The 18,307-nt window shown below is 38.8% G+C and overlaps 1 protein-coding gene across 7 annotated transcripts in view; it reads right to left on the bottom strand.

The window, feature by feature from the left end:
• LOC120429861 (very low-density lipoprotein receptor-like) overlaps positions 1-18,307 on the bottom strand; it is a 373,714-nt gene that overhangs the window by 239,835 nt on the left and 115,572 nt on the right. For 4 of the 7 annotated variants that reach the window (XR_008212404.1, XM_052709694.1, XM_052709693.1 and 1 more), the window contains exon 1: positions 8,569-9,195. The exons of 1 other annotated variant lie outside the window; for it this stretch is intronic. Coding sequence is in view for 5 of the 6 variants with exons in the window: in XM_052709694.1 (XP_052565654.1) it covers positions 8,569-8,674 (106 nt within the window). In the remaining variant the exon portion in view is untranslated. Of the gene's footprint in view, positions 1-8,568; positions 9,196-18,307 lie in introns of those variants that run through there. 2 more of the 7 variants (XM_052709696.1, XM_052709698.1) reach the window with 1 other exon arrangement.

The following is an 18,307-nucleotide window of genomic DNA, read 5'->3' as shown; positions in this document are numbered from 1 at the left end:
TGCTAGCAAGAACAAAAAAAGAAATTGAAATCAAAAGAATGCAAAGTGAATCATAAATGCAAAATATATATTTCAAAAAAATCAAGCAATTCGTTTTTAAAGGGACTACTCATTCTGAAAAGAATACAAAAACACTAGAAAATAAATTAAACAAAAAACATCTCTTTAAAAAAAACTGGTAGCGTCATCTGAGGCGATTCAGGCCTGCAGTCTGAAAAGGGACAGTCGTTTTGAAAGAACTTGAATGTTTTAAATTTTGAAATCGATGCAGTAGTTTTGTTGTTCTGTATCTCCTCTTACCGAAACAAATAATAAAAATTCAAAATATTGGGCAACACATGATTTGAAAAAAAAAACTGTTCTAACCTGCCCCATGTTTCCCGATTCGCCCCAGATGACGGTAATGTTTAATAGAATGCAAAAAAGTTTTTTTTTAAAGCCAATTTAGGGGAAATATACCTAAATATACCATGCCTCATAAGCGGTCGTGTTTGAATGATGCTGGATAATCTGGAGTGTTCCTTGAAATTTACTAAAACCACGAGTAGAGCAACTTTTTGTGAACATTTCTGTTTATTTTCACATTTACTAAAAGTTAATCCATATCTTTTACAAGCATTTAAAAAAAATATTTCCCAATTGTATTCTGATCAGACGAGAATGCATTGGGCCACGCCCATTTTTCTTTTTTCAGCTTAGTTCTTTTTTCTTCCAGCGTTCTTTTGGGCCTGCTTAGTGCTGCCAAAATTGATGACATTTTAAGCGAACACTCACGAAAAGTAGCATTTATAGAGAAAGTTTCCTGGCATCACTGGCTCACTCCAACAGGCGCTGCTGGTGGTGTTGGTGACCACCCTTTGCTCTTTCTTTCTTCGCTTCTCGCTTGGGTTTCTTCAGCCTTCGATTGGAATGGGTCGCCAAAAGTCAAACGTCAAAAGACCAGGCGTGTTTGTTTTTTTGATGGCGCTTGCTAATTATTTACCTGTTTCGGGATTTTTTTCAAGTGAGTGACTAACTAATGTTCAAAAGAACGTGTTGCCGGTAGTTGGAAGCAATTTTATATCTTAAGCGCTTTGAAATCGTTAGCGCAAGTGAAACGATATTGATGGCGACTTTCGTTAGGCAGTTAAGCTCTCATCTTGCGTTTGGATGTGTGTGCCAACAAAATGATGAGAAATGGTCTCGCAAAATAGAAATTATGATCAAAAGATAGGTGTTTGGTTCGAAAGGGTATATTTCTTCTATTTGCCAAGGACTGGCCTTGGTACCATCACGCGAATTTGACATTTAAAAAATAATGGAACCCCAAGACCATTACCACATTAATACAATGAAATATCACAAATTTTATTTGACTCCGGTCTGGTTAAAGGTAAGACGAAACTTTAAAAAGTAGTTAAATGTATCTTAAAATAAATCCATTTTTTTAATTAAGTTTGAGGATTTCTGTCCATGTGGTTTATGGATTGTTTTTTTTTTTTTTCAAAAAGAAATTGACACTTATTTGCAACTCGTTTCTTCAAGCACCAGTAAACTCTCCTCTCATTTTGAAATTACCACTTGTTCTCAATCCAATTTTCAATCCATCTCACCACCTGCCCTCAATAAACACCAAACAAAATCGTCATCATCATGTACTTCAGCCCAACGGTGCCAAGTGTATGGAAATTGAGGTCCAGTTCCCCCACCTCCCCCAGGGGAAAAACCAGTTCAAACACTTTCCACCACGCGTGCAGGTGCAGCCTAGCGCGCCCATTTCTCGCACCCATTTTCCATTATCAGAAAATTGAATCGAATCTAATGTTGTCCACCACTGGACCAGAGACTTGGTCACGACGACGCACTTTGCTGCCGCAGCGATCGATCAAAATTGCATCAGATTTTGCATCAGTCTGGCGGAGCAGCTCCGGCAACTGGTTCAACGAGGTGGTTCGCCAATTATGTATTTGAGCCACGCGAGGAACGCTGCAGACTTGGAGATCGCTTCAACGCATGGGACTCATCGAAAGGCTGATGTAATGTAACGTTCACGTTTCAGGGTTTAAAGTGTGTTTCAACACCGCGATGTTCTCGGCTCAGCCAAACAAGACAAAGTTTCAGTTCTAATCAATGGAAACGGGCCGCCCGCGTGGGTCACACAGAATGTGATTAACTCGTCAAAAATCGAAAAACTTTTTTTTCCCCATCAACGGGAAAACAACTTTGCGGCTCTTCTCGGAACACAGATAGGCCGGCCGCGCGCGAACCACACAGTTGATCATTGACGTGGAAATTGTAGGGTGGAGTAGGCTATTCTGGACATTATCTGTTTTTTTTTCTTCTTCAAAAGTGGCTTAAATCTATTGATATACTCAAATAGTTAAAGTTGAAATCTAGCCCCAAGGATCAAACTGAAACGCATCCACCCTAACTCCCCAGCTATTACCATCCTTTGGGGAAAACTTTGTCTGTTTTTTTCCTCCTCCCTCTGGCACCACCTGGTGATGAGTTGCCAATACGCGGTTAACACTTTGACTTGTTTCCCCCCAGAGTTTAACTAAACGAGAAAAATCGGCTTTCCTCGCCGGTGAACAGAAGCAAAAGTAGCAGCAGCAGCTGATGAATCCTTTTCCCCGGTGTAGACTGTTCTGTGTAAACTGTTCTACCACCTGCTGCTGCTGTTGCTGCAGTATGGTGGAGGAGATTCCCTGGACGGTGAGCACTTTATGGATTTTGCCAATGCTGGCAAACCTGGCTGTGACGAGCAAGTTGGACGAGGGCGGAAGTTAAAGGCGAAAGTTTTTGTTCGTTTTGTTTTATTAACAGCGAGAAAAGTTTAAAAGTGAAGGGAAAGACTCTCAAATAATGTTATCTTTTGGGAAAAAAATTAAATTTTTAAGAAGTCTCGTTAAAAAAAATTAAAAAATTTAGATATTTTTTTAAATTCCAATATAGAGGAAATATACCCATTCTAATCAAACACACATCTTCGTCATATGATTACTGCTTAACGAAAGTCGCCATCAATATCTTTTCACTTGCGCTAACGTTTCCAAAGCGCGTAAGATATTAAATTGCTTCCAACTACCGGCAACATGTTCTTTTGAACATTAGTTAGTCACTCACTTGAAAAATAATCCCGAAATATGTAAATAATCAGCAAGCGCCATCAAAAAAACAAATGCGCCAGGTCTTTTGACGTTTGACTTTTGGCGACCCATTCCAATCGAAGGCTGAAGAAAGCCGAGCGAGAAGCGAAGGCAAATCAAGAACACAGGGTGGCCACCAACACCACCAGCAGCGCCTGTTGGAGTGAGCAAGTGCTGCCAGGAAACTTTCGCTTTAAATGCTACTTTTCGTGAGTGTTCGCATAAAATTTCATCACAATTGGCAGCACTAGGCAGACCCGAAAGAGCGCTGGAAGAAAAAAGAACTAAGCTGAAAATAGAAAAATGGGCGTGACCCATTGCATTCTCGAGTGATTAGAATACATTTGGAAAATATTTTTCTTAAATGCTTGTAAAAGGAATAGCATAACTTTTAATAAAAGTGTAAATAAACAGAAATGTTCACAAAAAGTTACTCTACTCGTTGGTGTACTTGGTTTAAGTGAATTTCAAGGAATACTCCAGGTTTTCCAGCATTATTCAAACACGACCGCTTATTAGGCTTAATATGGGTATATTTCCCCTAACTCATAAATTTCAAAACTTGGAATAGAAGAGAGAAAAAAAACAATCATTTGTACAATTTCGAAAAGCTCTGTTTTTAATTAAAAGAGGTCAAAATCTTGGTGCTCACCCTTTGTTTAGGCTGTATTTTTTTTTAAGAAAAAGCAACAAAACAAATATACTTAAATCGTACAAATGTGATCGCCTGTTGCTCCAAACTATAGCCAAATCCCTGAACATATATTGTCAATAAAAGCATGTATTTGAGCATGGCATGGTGATTTAGGGAGAAAAATTTCTATTCTAGAATGAAAAAAAATCAAGAATTTCTCCGGTAAATGATCAAAAAAAATTGCAACCAAAACTGATGCGTGCGGCTTGTAGGAAATTTCACGCACATCATTTTCATTTTTAACATTAAATTTATATCCACGCAAAAAAGTGACGAATTTTAAATATTTTTTGTATATTGAGCAATTCCAGCTAAAATCAGATTTTTTTTCTGGTACTTTTGTACCCGACCCTCTCAATTTTCAATGAAACTTTGTAGACATGTTATCCTAGGCATATATAAGCCATTTTTGTGTATATGGAGCCAATAGTACTCGAAAATAACATTTGAGAAGGGCGTAAGGTATTTCAATATTTTTGTATTTTGTAATTTAAAAATTACTGTATCTCGAAGCCGTTGCGTCGTATCAAAAAGTGGTCAAAGACAAACTTGTAGGAAATTGGACGGGCTTTCTGAATAAAATACACTGAAACAAAAATACACGCCACATCTAAGAGATTTTTTGATTAATAAGTCTAAACCTTAAATTTAAAGGTGATGTCATGATTTTTTTTCGTTCAAAATTTATGAGGAAATAGCCTTAAATATAACCCAAAGACTGACGAAAAATGCAGGATGGTATGTCTCTTCTAAAAAAAATACAAAAATCATTTACTAAAACTGTTTTTTTTTTAAAGTGGTCCAAACGTCAAAATTTGTGTAAACCTGTAAAGGGAATCGATTCTCCAGACAATTTTACATAAAAGTCTCCATATTGACCATTGTCCTATGTCCAATTCTTGGGAAGATACAGCGGTTTCAAAAATGAAAATGTTGATAAAACGTTTTTTTTTGTGGTTTTTGGCAATTTCTATATAACAAACTTGGTTTTTCAGTCTCGTGAATATTTTTAACGGAAAGCTCGTCCAATTTCCCATAAGTTTGCCTTTGACAGCTTTTTGATTTATATCGTTTTTATATTTATGTAATCAAATTTACTATCCTGGTTTATACCACACTGAAAAAAATATTCTATTTTCAGTTATAAGCAATGTAGGGGAACAGCATCTTATTCCAGCGTGCCTCTAATGTTGGCAGGTCAGAACTTTGACATTCAATTGAAGCTAATTAAAAGCGTTTTCATCTGAAATCGAGTGATAAATAGCTCAATATGAAGTGAGCAAGCAAGTTTCTATCAAAAGTTATGCAAAATTAGTTGTTTAAATATTGAAAATCAGCAAATTGGATGGAGTTAGGAGCGAGTGCTTAACCTGCCAAACATACGAGAATTTCCCCTAATTAAGCTTATATCTGTAAGCCCTTACATCCAATTGAAATGCTGTCAAAGGCAAACTTTTGGGAAATTGTACGAGCTTTCCGGTAAAAATATTTACGAGTCTGAAAAACCAAGTCTGTCATATGGAAATTGCCAAAAACCACCAAAAATCCCGTTTCTTCAACATTTTTATTTTTAAAACCGCTTTCCAAGGATTGGACATAGGACAATGGTCAATATTGAGACTTTTATGTAAAATTGTCTGGAGAATCGATTCCTACTACCGGTTTTCAAAAATTTTGACGTTTAGGCCACTTTTCAAAAATACAGTTATAGTAAGTGATTTTTGTATTTTTTTTAGGAGAGACATACCATCCTGCATTTTTCGTCAGACTTTTGGTTATATTTAAGGCTATTTCCTCATAAATTTTGAACGAAAAAAAATCGTGACATCACCTTTAAATTTAAGGTTTAGACTTATAAATCAAAAAATCTCATAGATGTGGCGTGTATTTTTGTTTCAGTGTATTTTATTCAGAAAGCCCGTCCAATTTCCTACAAGTTTGTCTTTGACCACTTTTTGATACGACGCAACGGCTTCGAGATACAGTAATTTTTAAATTACTGTTCTCAAATGTTATTTTCGAGTACTATTAGCTTCATATACACAAAAATGGCTTATATAGGCCTAGGCTAACATGTCTACAAAGTTTCATTGAAATTGGAGAGGGTCGGGTACAAAAGTACCAGAAAAATTCCTGATTTGAGCTGGAATTGCTCTTATATTGCATTTTACACTGAATTCGAAGCACGAATCACAAGTTTTCATGTTTTATATAAAATTTGTTCAACTGAAATTGTCTATAAATTTGGAGATTTTATTCAATTGTGTTTCGAAAACACATATTATTGATTATTTACAAAATTATTAAACCTTCTCCTAGTGGAAAATTGTCCAAAGAATCCGAGAATGCATTCCGTTTTCGATTCAAAATCATGTACATTGAGAAAATCATGACACATTGAGAAGTTTAAAATAATTACTTTCATCAACATTTTCTCATCTATAGCCAACTAACTTTTTGAACTTTTCAAAATTTGATGAAAAGTTTAATTTGAGGTTCTTTGAACACTACTCTACTACGGTCTGTATGATTCTAAACAATTCCGTACAAATTTTAATTGTGGAAAAATCGTAAACCTATCAAAGTCACCCCGTTTTACGGTACCAAACAGTTTTAAATATTTTTTGTATCAAAAAGGTGTGCAATTTAAACTGCAAAAAAAGAACCCGTGCAGGTGGGAAAAAATAGAAAAGTTATTGTTAGGAGGTCAGAACTTGTTATCCAAACATTCAGATTACCTGTTATAATAACAGAGATTTGTTCGAAAGTAACTCATTCTGCTATCAAAAAAAATTCATGAAAATTCGATAACAGAGAACAAAAAGGCTTCCGATAACTCAATTTTGTATTGGTGAGACATTTTTTTTGCGCTGTTAGATAAATGATTGACATTTTATGACCGTAATATTGTCCTTGAAATTTGATCAAAATATTCCCATGGTTCTAGCCATATTTTGACAAATAAAAAATAATACCATATTTAATGGAAAAATTGGTATAAATGTCCCGGATTAAAAGTAAAATTCAACAATAAAAATAAAACAAATTAAAAAAAAATCTTCCAAAAAGTTTGAGATCGATTTGTTTAGTCTCCACTTTGCACAAAGCGATTCAATTTTGTATGAGAAGCCCATTTTTTTGCAGGCCTGATACTTACGCGCTTTCGTGGCAGAACAATGCCAAGCTCTCAGTGAGCTGATGATAAAGTGCATCTACAACCGATACACTGTCTTTTGCAGCGAAGTTTTTCGATGGCAAAAGACAAAATAATCTGTGATTTAGTTTAAGATTTTCTGTTTAAATCCTTTTCCTTAGCAAATCTCAAAGAGCGAGCAATTATTATTATTATTATAACTGCACACTAAAAAAAAATGAAGTTTACATTTAACGTAATCGCTAATTCACCGTAATATCTAATCGTGTAAACTCAATATTGATGTAAAAATCTGTTTATTTTGACGTAAATTGATCCAATTCCCATTGATTCAGGTTTATAACTTGCAAAACATAAAAATACATCACAAATAACCTAATTTTACGCCTTTTTTGATGCACATAACTGGAGCATCTAATTTGATGTAACGTTACATCAAAGTTGATGTAATTGTACATCAAATCAACCTCTTTCTTCGCTCTTTCGTGTTTGACAGTTGGATGAATCATCGTTGCGTCCACAACATAAACTTGTAGAAAATTCTTCTTGAGAATTTTTTTTTCGAATATAAGCGGCACCTTGCCCTGTTGTAATCCGAATTATTCGACAAAATCGGCGATCAAAGTTATGAGAAACCGATATACAAGGTAAGCTTGGTGGATTTTATCTGCGCCTTGAAGAATTCTCTCTATTTCATTTCGCAAATGGCAGCATCTTTTTCGGCTGGTGCATCGGAACTGAAATCATGGACGGATCCGTAAAAAGGAAACAAGAACGTTCTACTTGAGGATCTGTGAAAAGAATCCGTAACATGCCATTGGAGCAGGGTTTCGGAAGATTCGGGGGACGACCAAAATTGTGTAGTGAAAAAATGATCAAAATAAAATGCAATGTGAATGGTGAAAAACAACAGAAGGAAGAAATGTTGCTGTTATGTGAATAAAATAATAAATTATCGTTAACAAGATGCTTTTTTAGTAAACAAAGAGGGAGCAAAAAATCGAATAAGATTTTCCAATTGGAATGAGTGCACGTTCTGAAAATCAATCGTGTAATATTACACGACCAAATCATGCCTTGTTGTTAGATGTAATAATACGTCTAATATGACGCTCCTATTATGTGCATCATATTAGACGTAAGATTACACGTTTTTTTCTTAGTGTGTGATTAAATTAGAAATTGTCAAAAAAAGCATCATCATCACTTCAAGGTAGATTGAGTTGGTTTCCCAAATTTAAGTTCCAAATTCGCGCCCGCAAGGTATGCAACACATGGTCCCGAACCATTCCGTAGAACGCCAAAGGACATCGGGAAGAGGATATTTTCCCCCGAAAACAACCAAACCTCCCACGAGGACGCACGTAGTACAGGTAATTCAGTCTCGGAAATGCCAATACTGCAAGCTGTTTCGCGCCGTTTTGTGGGATCGGATGTTTGCCCCGAGGGACACACGCATGATTCGCACCCGGGAATCAATGTTGGGCGGTTGAACACGGAGTTTTCAGTTAACAACTGGTGAAATTGGTGTTCGACAATCACATGTTTACTGAAACTGATTAATATCAGCCAATTCCACGAAATGCGCTCACCTTTACTACTTGCCCGTCCCAGCTGCCCCAGGGGGATGGCGGACTGGACGTAACCGGTCAGCACCAGCAGTCCCAGCCAGCCCACCACGAACCGTCCGTTGAACATCGTTCGTCACTTCCGGGAACCACTCAATCACTTTCAGAACCACGAGCCTCACGTATTTTCACTTTTCCTTCGAAATCACCAGGATTTAAAATCGCTCATCGGCAAATTCTGCCCGGAATCGCCTTCGACGCGGCAGCAAATCCCGGAAAATCCAGCTGTCCGGAATGCAATTGACACTGACCCTTGTCTGCTCACGTTCTCTTTGCGCCTTCGTGACGCTATTCCCGCAGTAAATCCGCCGTAGAATCCCTTTCTAAATCCCTTACACTCTCTCCAGCAAGCTTGTCTTCCGGATCCCCGCAAACCTTCACAACCTCCAAACTCCACTCGCAGAACCTTGCTTCCGAATTCCCCCCCAAACCAAATCCATCAAGTAGGCCGAAGGTATTCCACGTTAATTACGGCGCCCCTAGTAGGCCACGGGTCAGCAAGCAACACGCGTCGTCCTAGGTAACACACACTCACGGAACAAGCTAGGCACGGTGTACGAGCGCGCGCGCGTCAATCCTCTACGGAACGGTCTTGACAACTGAAGGCAACCGTGGGGATGCTGCGCGCCGGAGGATTCTGGACCAGGACCTTCGAAGAATGGCTCTCTCGAGTGGACACAAAGAGATCAGGCGAGAGAGAGAGAGAGAGAGTGAGAGCGATGCTTATCACGCCGTGAGAGTGTGAGAGTAGCGCGTTATCATCGAGCTTCCAGTGAGTTACCGCGGGCGGACACGTGGGAGCGTTCGCCGGGTGGCACGTGCCGGTGAGTGCCGGCGGTGAGTGTGTGTGGTGAGAGTAAACATTGGGAACTTGAGAATAGGGTTGAGAACAAAACGTAGTTGTCTGATATTTGTTTGTAGAAACGTCAAACAAGTTTGCGAGTTTGGCAAACTGTCAAACACAAAAACAAGTGCAAGTTTGTTTGTTTGCCATAGTCATAGATCTTCTTTAGACTAGAAAAAAAAGAAACTAGAAATGAAATAAATACAACGATACCTATATTTCAAGAAACTATCAATCATCATCATCACTATCATCATCAATCAAAAATCGACTAAATATTAGGTACTCTTGTTACAGTTGTCAAAAGCCTAAACTTACTTTACCATAAAATGCGGTAATGTGTGAAAATAAGAAATGAGATTTTTTTTTCAAAATTACGGTAAATTAGAAGCCATTCATAAACCACGTGGACACTGGGGGGGGGGGAATTGTCCATGCTCCATACAAAAAAGATTTTTAATAGACAATTGTCCAGTAGGGGGGGAGGGGGGTGTTGAGCTTTCAAAAAAAAGTGTTTGTGGATGGTTATTTATGAAAAATTGAGTACAGAGAAACCTCTTTTTACGCGGTGGCGTTACGCTTTTTATTTTCGTGCTCTTAAACCATACAATATTTTTGCAAGCTTCAAAATGCGTTTTGTAGATCTGAACAAAACCTACAAATTGCTTTTAAAAGACTGCAAAAATGTTGCGTCTTTTCAGAGAAATCCACAAATTAGTAAAACGTAACGCATCGCGAAAAAAGAGGTTTCTCCGTATGACGTTTTAGAGTAATCGAAAAAAACACAAATCGTAACGCCTACGCACTATGCGAGGTTTGACTGTACTCTTGTCACGGTTGTCAAAAACTTTAACTAAATTTTCCATAAAATGCGGCATTGTGTGAAAATTTGAAATGAGATTTTTATTCAAAATAACGGTAAATTTGGGGCCATCCATAAATTACGTGGACACTTGGGGGGGAAGGGGGATTATGCCGATAGTCCATGCTCCATACAAAAAAATTGACAATTGTCCAGCAGGGGGAGGGGGGCGCGGTTAAGCATTAAAAAAGTATCCACGTGGTTTATGGATGGTCTTTTATGAAAAATTGAGTACAGAGAAACCTCTTTTTACGCGGAGGCGTTAGGTTTTTAACTAACCGAAGGTTTTTTTTGCAAGGTTCAAAAAGCATTTTTAAGATCTGAACAAAACCTACAAATTGCTTTTAAAAGATTGCAAAAATATTGCATTGTTCCAAAGAAATCGTCAAATTAGAAAAAACGTAACGCATCGCGTAAAAAAAGGTTTATCTGTATTATAAAAATTCAAAAACGAAATAAAATGATTGTCTAACGAAATCATGTAATAATGATTATTCAAAATTTCACGTCCTTGGATACTTATATCGCAAATTAAAAAAATTTTAGTTTTTGAAAAAATGCACAATTTGTTTGGAGAAATTTTAGTATTCTACAAAAAAAATTACGGTAAGTGAAAAGTCAAAAAATGCATATTTGTTTTTGAGAAATTTTAGTATTTTACTAAAAAAAATTACGGTAAGTAATCCAAATTGATTATTTCCAAAATGTAAATTAAACTAAAGCTACGTCTCATAATACCATGTTGCCAATTAAGAAAATTTTAGATTAAAAAAAATGTGCAATATTTTATGATACAGTGAAACCTCTCTTTACGCGGTGCGTTACGTTTTTCTATTTTGTCGATTTCTCTGAAACGATGCAACATTTTTGCAATCTCTTAAAAGCAATTTGTAGGTTTTGTTCAGATCTACAAAACGCTTTTTGAAGCTTGCAAAAATATTTTATGGTTTTAGAGAAAACGACGAAATAAAAAGCGTAACGCTACCGCGTAAAAAAAAGTTTCTCTGTAATATGAGTTTGGCACCCATGGGACCATCCATAAACCACGTGGACACTTTAGGGGGGGGGAGGGTCTGGCGATTGTCCACGCTCCATACAAAAATGTTTTTTTTTTTTGTTTGGACAATTGTCCACGAGGAGGGGGGTATATTATTCCAGTATATTATATTTTGTGAAAATTACACCAATAGTACCGTAAACTAGAAGGACTTTGATAATCCAGGGTGACTTTGATAGGTTTTTCAAATGCTCGTCAATTTAATATCTAAACATTTTTAAGAATTTTGAGTATGTAAGCATGAAGGGATAGCTTATTATCGAACAAATATACAAAAATGTGACTGTTACATTGGATGTATCAAAATAAGTGGCCAAATCAAATTTTCGAAAAAAATAAAAAATAAAACAGTGTTTACAATATGGGGATCAAATGATCGGAATTATTTCATACGTCGATAGCAATATTTTTTTTGTAAAATACTTAAAATTTTACCAGAGTATCGTGCAAGCATTGGTGATGGGAAGATAGATTTTTGTGGTGTTCTCTTTGTGCTATGTTCGTGTTCATGTTCGAGTCATGCATGCAGTGGGGGGTCATTGTGGTAATTGATATTATTGCGCGTCAGTATCGTGCAAGCAGTGGTGATGGAAGGTGGATTTTTGTGGTGTTCTCTTTGTGCTATGTTCGTGTTCATGTTCGAGTCATGCATGCAGTGGGGGGTCATTGTGGTAATTGATATTATTGCGCGTCAGTATCGTGCAAGCAGTGGTGATGGAAGGTGGATTTTTGTGGTGTTCTCTTTGTGCTATGTTCGTGTTCATGTTCGAGTCATGCATGCAGTGGGGGGTCATTGTGGTAATTGATATTATTGCGCGTCAGTATCGTGCAAGCAGTGGTGATGGAAGGTGGATTTTTGTGGTGTTCTCTTTGTGCTATGTTCGTGTTCATGTTCGAGTCATGCATGCAGTGGGGGGTCATTATGGTAATTGATATTATTGCGCGTCAGTATCGTGCAAGCATTGGTGATGGGAAGATAGATTTTTGTGGTGTTCTCTTTGTGCTATGTTCGTGTTCATGTTCGAGTCATGCATGCAGTGGGGGGTCATTGTGGTAATTGATATTATTGCGCGTCAGTATCGTGCAAGCAGTGGTGATGGAAGGTGGATTTTTGTGGTGTTCTCTTTGTGCTATGTTCGTGTTCATGTTCGAGTCATGCATGCAGTGGGGGGTCATTGTGGTAATTGATATTATTGCGCGTCAGTATCGTGCAAGCAGTGGTGATGGAAGGTGGATTTTTGTGGTGTTCTCTTTGTGCTATGTTCGTGTTCATGTTCGAGTCATGCATGCAGTGGGGGGTCATTGTGGTAATTGATATTATTGCGCGTCAGTATCGTGCAAGCAGTGGTGATGGAAGGTGGATTTTTGTGGTGTTCTCTTTGTGCTATGTTCGTGTTCATGTTCGAGTCATGCATGCAGTGGGGGGTCATTATGGTAATTGATATTATTGCGCGTCAGTATCGTGCAAGCATTGGTGATGGGAAGATAGATTTTTGTGGTGTTCTCTTTGTGCTATGTTCGTGTTCATGTTCGAGTCATGCATGCAGTGGGGGGTCATTGTGGTAATTGATATTATTGCGCGTCAGTATCGTGCAAGCAGTGGTGATGGAAGGTGGATTTTTGTGGTGTTCTCTTTGTGCTATGTTCGTGTTCATGTTCGAGTCATGCATGCAGTGGGGGGTCATTGTGGTAATTGATATTATTGCGCGTCAGTATCGTGCAAGCAGTGGTGATGGAAGGTGGATTTTTGTGGTGTTCTCTTTGTGCTATGTTCGTGTTCATGTTCGAGTCATGCATGCAGTGGGGGGTCATTGTGGTAATTGATATTATTGCGCGTCAGTATCGTGCAAGCAGTGGTGATGGAAGGTGGATTTTTGTGGTGTTCTCTTTGTGCTATGTTCGTGTTCATGTTCGAGTCATGCATGCAGTGGGGGGTCATTATGGTAATTGATATTATTGCGCGTCAGTATCGTGCAAGCATTGGTGATGGGAAGATAGATTTTTGTGGTGTTCTCTTTGTGCTATGTTCGTGTTCATGTTCGAGTCATGCATGCAGTGGGGGGTCATTGTGGTAATTGATATTATTGCGCGTCAGTATCGTGCAAGCAGTGGTGATGGAAGGTGGATTTTTGTGGTGTTCTCTTTGTGCTATGTTCGTGTTCATGTTCGAGTCATGCATGCAGTGGGGGGTCATTGTGGTAATTGATATTATTGCGCGTCAGTATCGTGCAAGCAGTGGTGATGGAAGGTGGATTTTTGTGGTGTTCTCTTTGTGCTATGTTCGTGTTCATGTTCGAGTCATGCATGCAGTGGGGGGTCATTGTGGTAATTGATATTATTGCGCGTCAGTATCGTGCAAGCAGTGGTGATGGAAGGTGGATTTTTGTGGTGTTCTCTTTGTGCTATGTTCGTGTTCATGTTCGAGTCATGCATGCAGTGGGGGGTCATTATGGTAATTGATATTATTGCGCGTCAGTATCGTGCAAGCATTGGTGATGGGAAGATAGATTTTTGTGGTGTTCTCTTTGTGCTATGTTCGTGTTCATGTTCGAGTCATGCATGCAGTGGGGGGTCATTGTGGTAATTGATATTATTGCGCGTCAGTATCGTGCAAGCATTGGTGATGGGAAGATAGATTTTTGTGGTGTTCTCTTTGTGCTATGTTCGTGTTCATGTTCGAGTCATGCATGCAGTGGGGGGTCATTGTGGTAATTGATATTATTGCGCGTCAGTATCGTGCAAGCAGTGGTGATGGAAGGTGGATTTTTGTGGTGTTCTCTTTGTGCTATGTTCGTGTTCATGTTCGAGTCATGCATGCAGTGGGGGGTCATTGTGGTAATTGATATTATTGCGCGTCAGTATCGTGCAAGCATTGGTGATGGGAAGATAGATTTTTGTGGTGTTCTCTTTGTGCTATGTTCGTGTTCATGTTCGAGTCATGCATGCAGTGGGGGGTCATTATGGTAATTGATATTATTGCGCGTCAGTATCGTGCAAGCATTGGTGATGGGAAGATAGATTTTTGTGGTGTTCTCTTTGTGCTATGTTCGTGTTCATGTTCGAGTCATGCATGCAGTGGGGGGTCATTGTGGTAATTGATATTATTGCGCGTCAGTATCGTGCAAGCAGTGGTGATGGAAGGTGGATTTTTGTGGTGTTCTCTTTGTGCTATGTTCGTGTTCATGTTCGAGTCATGCATGCAGTGGGGGGTCATTGTGGTAATTGATATTATTGCGCGTCAGTATCGTGCAAGCAGTGGTGATGGAAGGTGGATTTTTGTGGTGTTCTCTTTGTGCTATGTTCGTGTTCATGTTCGAGTCATGCATGCAGTGGGGGGTCATTGTGGTAATTGATATTATTGCGCGTCAGTATCGTGCAAGCAGTGGTGATGGAAGGTGGATTTTTGTGGTGTTCTCTTTGTGCTATGTTCGTGTTCATGTTCGAGTCATGCATGCAGTGGGGGGTCATTATGGTAATTGATATTATTGCGCGTCAGTATCGTGCAAGCATTGGTGATGGGAAGATAGATTTTTGTGGTGTTCTCTTTGTGCTATGTTCGTGTTCATGTTCGAGTCATGCATGCAGTGGGGGGTCATTGTGGTAATTGATATTATTGCGCGTCAGTATCGTGCAAGCATTGGTGATGGGAAGATAGATTTTTGTGGTGTTCTCTTTGTGCTATGTTCGTGTTCATGTTCGAGTCATGCATGCAGTGGGGGGTCATTGTGGTAATTGATATTATTGCGCGTCAGTATCGTGCAAGCAGTGGTGATGGAAGGTGGATTTTTGTGGTGTTCTCTTTGTGCTATGTTCGTGTTCATGTTCGAGTCATGCATGCAGTGGGGGGTCATTGTGGTAATTGATATTATTGCGCGTCAGTATCGTGCAAGCAGTGGTGATGGAAGGTGGATTTTTGTGGTGTTCTCTTTGTGCTATGTTCGTGTTCATGTTCGAGTCATGCATGCAGTGGGGGGTCATTATGGTAATTGATATTATTGCGCGTCAGTATCGTGCAAGCATTGGTGATGGGAAGATAGATTTTTGTGGTGTTCTCTTTGTGCTATGTTCGTGTTCATGTTCGAGTCATGCATGCAGTGGGGGGTCATTGTGGTAATTGATATTATTGCGCGTCAGTATCGTGCAAGCAGTGGTGATGGAAGGTGGATTTTTGTGGTGTTCTCTTTGTGCTATGTTCGTGTTCATGTTCGAGTCATGCATGCAGTGGGGGGTCATTGTGGTAATTGATATTATTGCGCGTCAGTATCGTGCAAGCAGTGGTGATGGAAGGTGGATTTTTGTGGTGTTCTCTTTGTGCTATGTTCGTATTCATGTTCGAGGCATGCATGCAGTGGGGGGTCATTGTGGTAATTGATATTATTGCGCGTCAGTATCGTGCAAGCATTGGTGATGGGAAGATAGATTTTTGTGGTGTTCTCTTTGTGCTATGTTCGTGTTCATGTTCGAGTCATGCATGCAGTGGGGGGTCATTGTGGTAATTGATATTATTGCGCGTCAGTATCGTGCAAGCAGTGGTGATGGAAGGTGGATTTTTGTGGTGTTCTCTTTGTGCTATGTTCGTGTTCATGTTCGAGTCATGCATGCAGTGGGGGGTCATTGTGGTAATTGATATTATTGCGCGTCAGTATCGTGCAAGCAGTGGTGATGGAAGGTGGATTTTTGTGGTGTTCTCTTTGTGCTATGTTCGTGTTCATGTTCGAGTCATGCATGCAGTGGGGGTCATTGTGGTAATTGATATTATTGCGCGTCAGTATCGTGCAAGCAGTGGTGATGGAAGGTGGATTTTTGTGGTGTTCTCTTTGTGCTATGTTCGTATTCATGTTCGAGGCATGCATGCAGTGGGGGGTCATTGTGGTAATTGATATTATTGCGCGTCAGTATCGTGCAAGCAGTGGTGATGGGAAGGTGGATTTTTGTGGTGTTCTCTTTGTGCTATGTTCGTGTTTATGTTCGAGTCATGCATGCAGTGGTGGGTCATTGTGGTAATTGATATTATTGCGCGTCAGTATCGTGCAAGCATTGGTGATGGGAAGATAGATTTTTGTGGTGTTCTCTTTGTGCTATGTTCGTGTTCATGTTCGAGTCATGCATGCAGTGGGGGGTCATTGTGGTAATTGATATTATTGCGCGTCAGTATCGTGCAAGCAGTGGTGATGGGAAGGTGGATTTTTGTGGTGTTCTCTTTGTGCTATGTTCGTGTTCATGTTCGAGTCATGCATGCTGTGGAGGTTCATTGTGGTAATTGATATTATTGCGCGTCTGTATCGTGCAAGCAGTGGTGTTGTGAAGGTGGATTTTTGTGGTGTTCTCTTTGTGCTATGTTCGTGTTCATGTTCGAGTCATGCATGCAGTGGGGGTCATTATGGTAATTGATATTATTGCGCGTCTGTATCGTGCAAGCAGTGGTGTTGGGAAGGTGGATTTTTGTGGTGTTCTCTTTGTGCTATGTTCGTGTTCATGTTCGAGTCATGCATGCAGTGGGGGGTCATTGTGGTAATTAATATTATTGCGCATCAGTATCGTGTGGACAGCAGGGCCAGGAAGATGGTTTTATTGTTGTGTTCGTTTTGTAATGTATTTGTATTAAAATCTAGCATGGCTTTTTGTGGTGATGGTATGGTTTTGGTGGTGGTGGTGGTGGTGGTGTTAAAAAAAAACAAACGTTCAATTTACTAACATTGAGTCCAAAACCTCCCTACAAACATCTATACCACTAGGTGACGTAGAGATCTCTGCGCATTCTAGATAGATGTTTACTAACATACCTTCCAATCCCCGAGGTTAGCAAGGTACCGGCCAGGAGCCCCTTATCTTACTGGATAGTATTACACGCTCATCTAAAGAGGAAAACATGGTATCTCCCGTGTTGGAATATTGTAACCGGATGAGAGTCTAGTGCTATCATACGTTTAATTACAGTTAAACAGCAAGATAAGCGTTGTGCAGCCATCCGGAATTGTGCGACCTTTATTGCTAATGCTAATGCTAATACTTAAAATTTTACCAAAACTTAAAAAAAATACAAAAAAAAAAAGTTTTTTTTATCCTAAAAATACTAAAATTTTGTGTTTTTAAAAAAATGGGTATGAAATAATTGAGTCTTTTTCATACATTTCGATATTTTTTTTTTAAATAACTCAAAAAGTTCACAAAACTACGTACGTTGAAAAAAATAATTAAAATTTCAGTTCTTTATTTAATGGGTTTCATATAATCGGATTTTTGTTTCTAAAAATCTAAAACTTTAAGTATTTTTTTTAATACGTAGACGTTTTGTGAAAATTTCGATTATTTTTATAAAATTGTGTTATAACTTTTGAAATGTATCAAAAAAATCCCGAACATTTGATGCTCATTGTATAAAAAACTAACATTTTTTTTGCAAAAACGTAACTTTGTTAAAAAATTAAACATTTTCAAAAATTTGTGTTAAAACTTTCAAAATGTTTGAAAAAATCCTGATGATTTGATTTCCGTATAGCAGAAAAAATAATTTGAAGCATTTTTTCGAGAAATTTTGCATTTTCAAATGCAGGAAAAATACGTATCTTTGTGAAAGTGTTCATGTTATTTTAATTGCAATGGACATCATTCCGATTCCAAACCACTACACCCAAAACTGGCAGCGCTAGTCCGAGAGAATGATGGTCTCGAGTCGAGAGAATAGTGGTACCATTCACGGACGCAGAGAACACAGCTCGAGATGGGCGATAGAACTATTATATCGAGGTTCATTTGCAAAAAAAGTTCATCCGTCAAACAAAAAACCAAAAGTGTCGACAACGGGAATCGAACCAGAGACCTTTGACAAACCAATCCAATGACTTAGCTGCCTCGGCCACCACAGCTTGGTGACCAAGGAGAAGTCAGAAGTCGATGTATGACACTTGTTGGAGATTTATTGATTCAACTAACGTGTTCA

This window comes from Culex pipiens, chromosome 3 (genome assembly GCF_016801865.2).
Source record: "Culex pipiens pallens isolate TS chromosome 3, TS_CPP_V2, whole genome shotgun sequence".
NCBI lineage: Eukaryota > Metazoa > Arthropoda > Insecta > Diptera > Culicidae > Culex > Culex pipiens.
The sequence above is the reverse complement of the archived record's forward strand: the minus strand, read 5'-3'. Positions and strand labels throughout refer to the sequence as shown.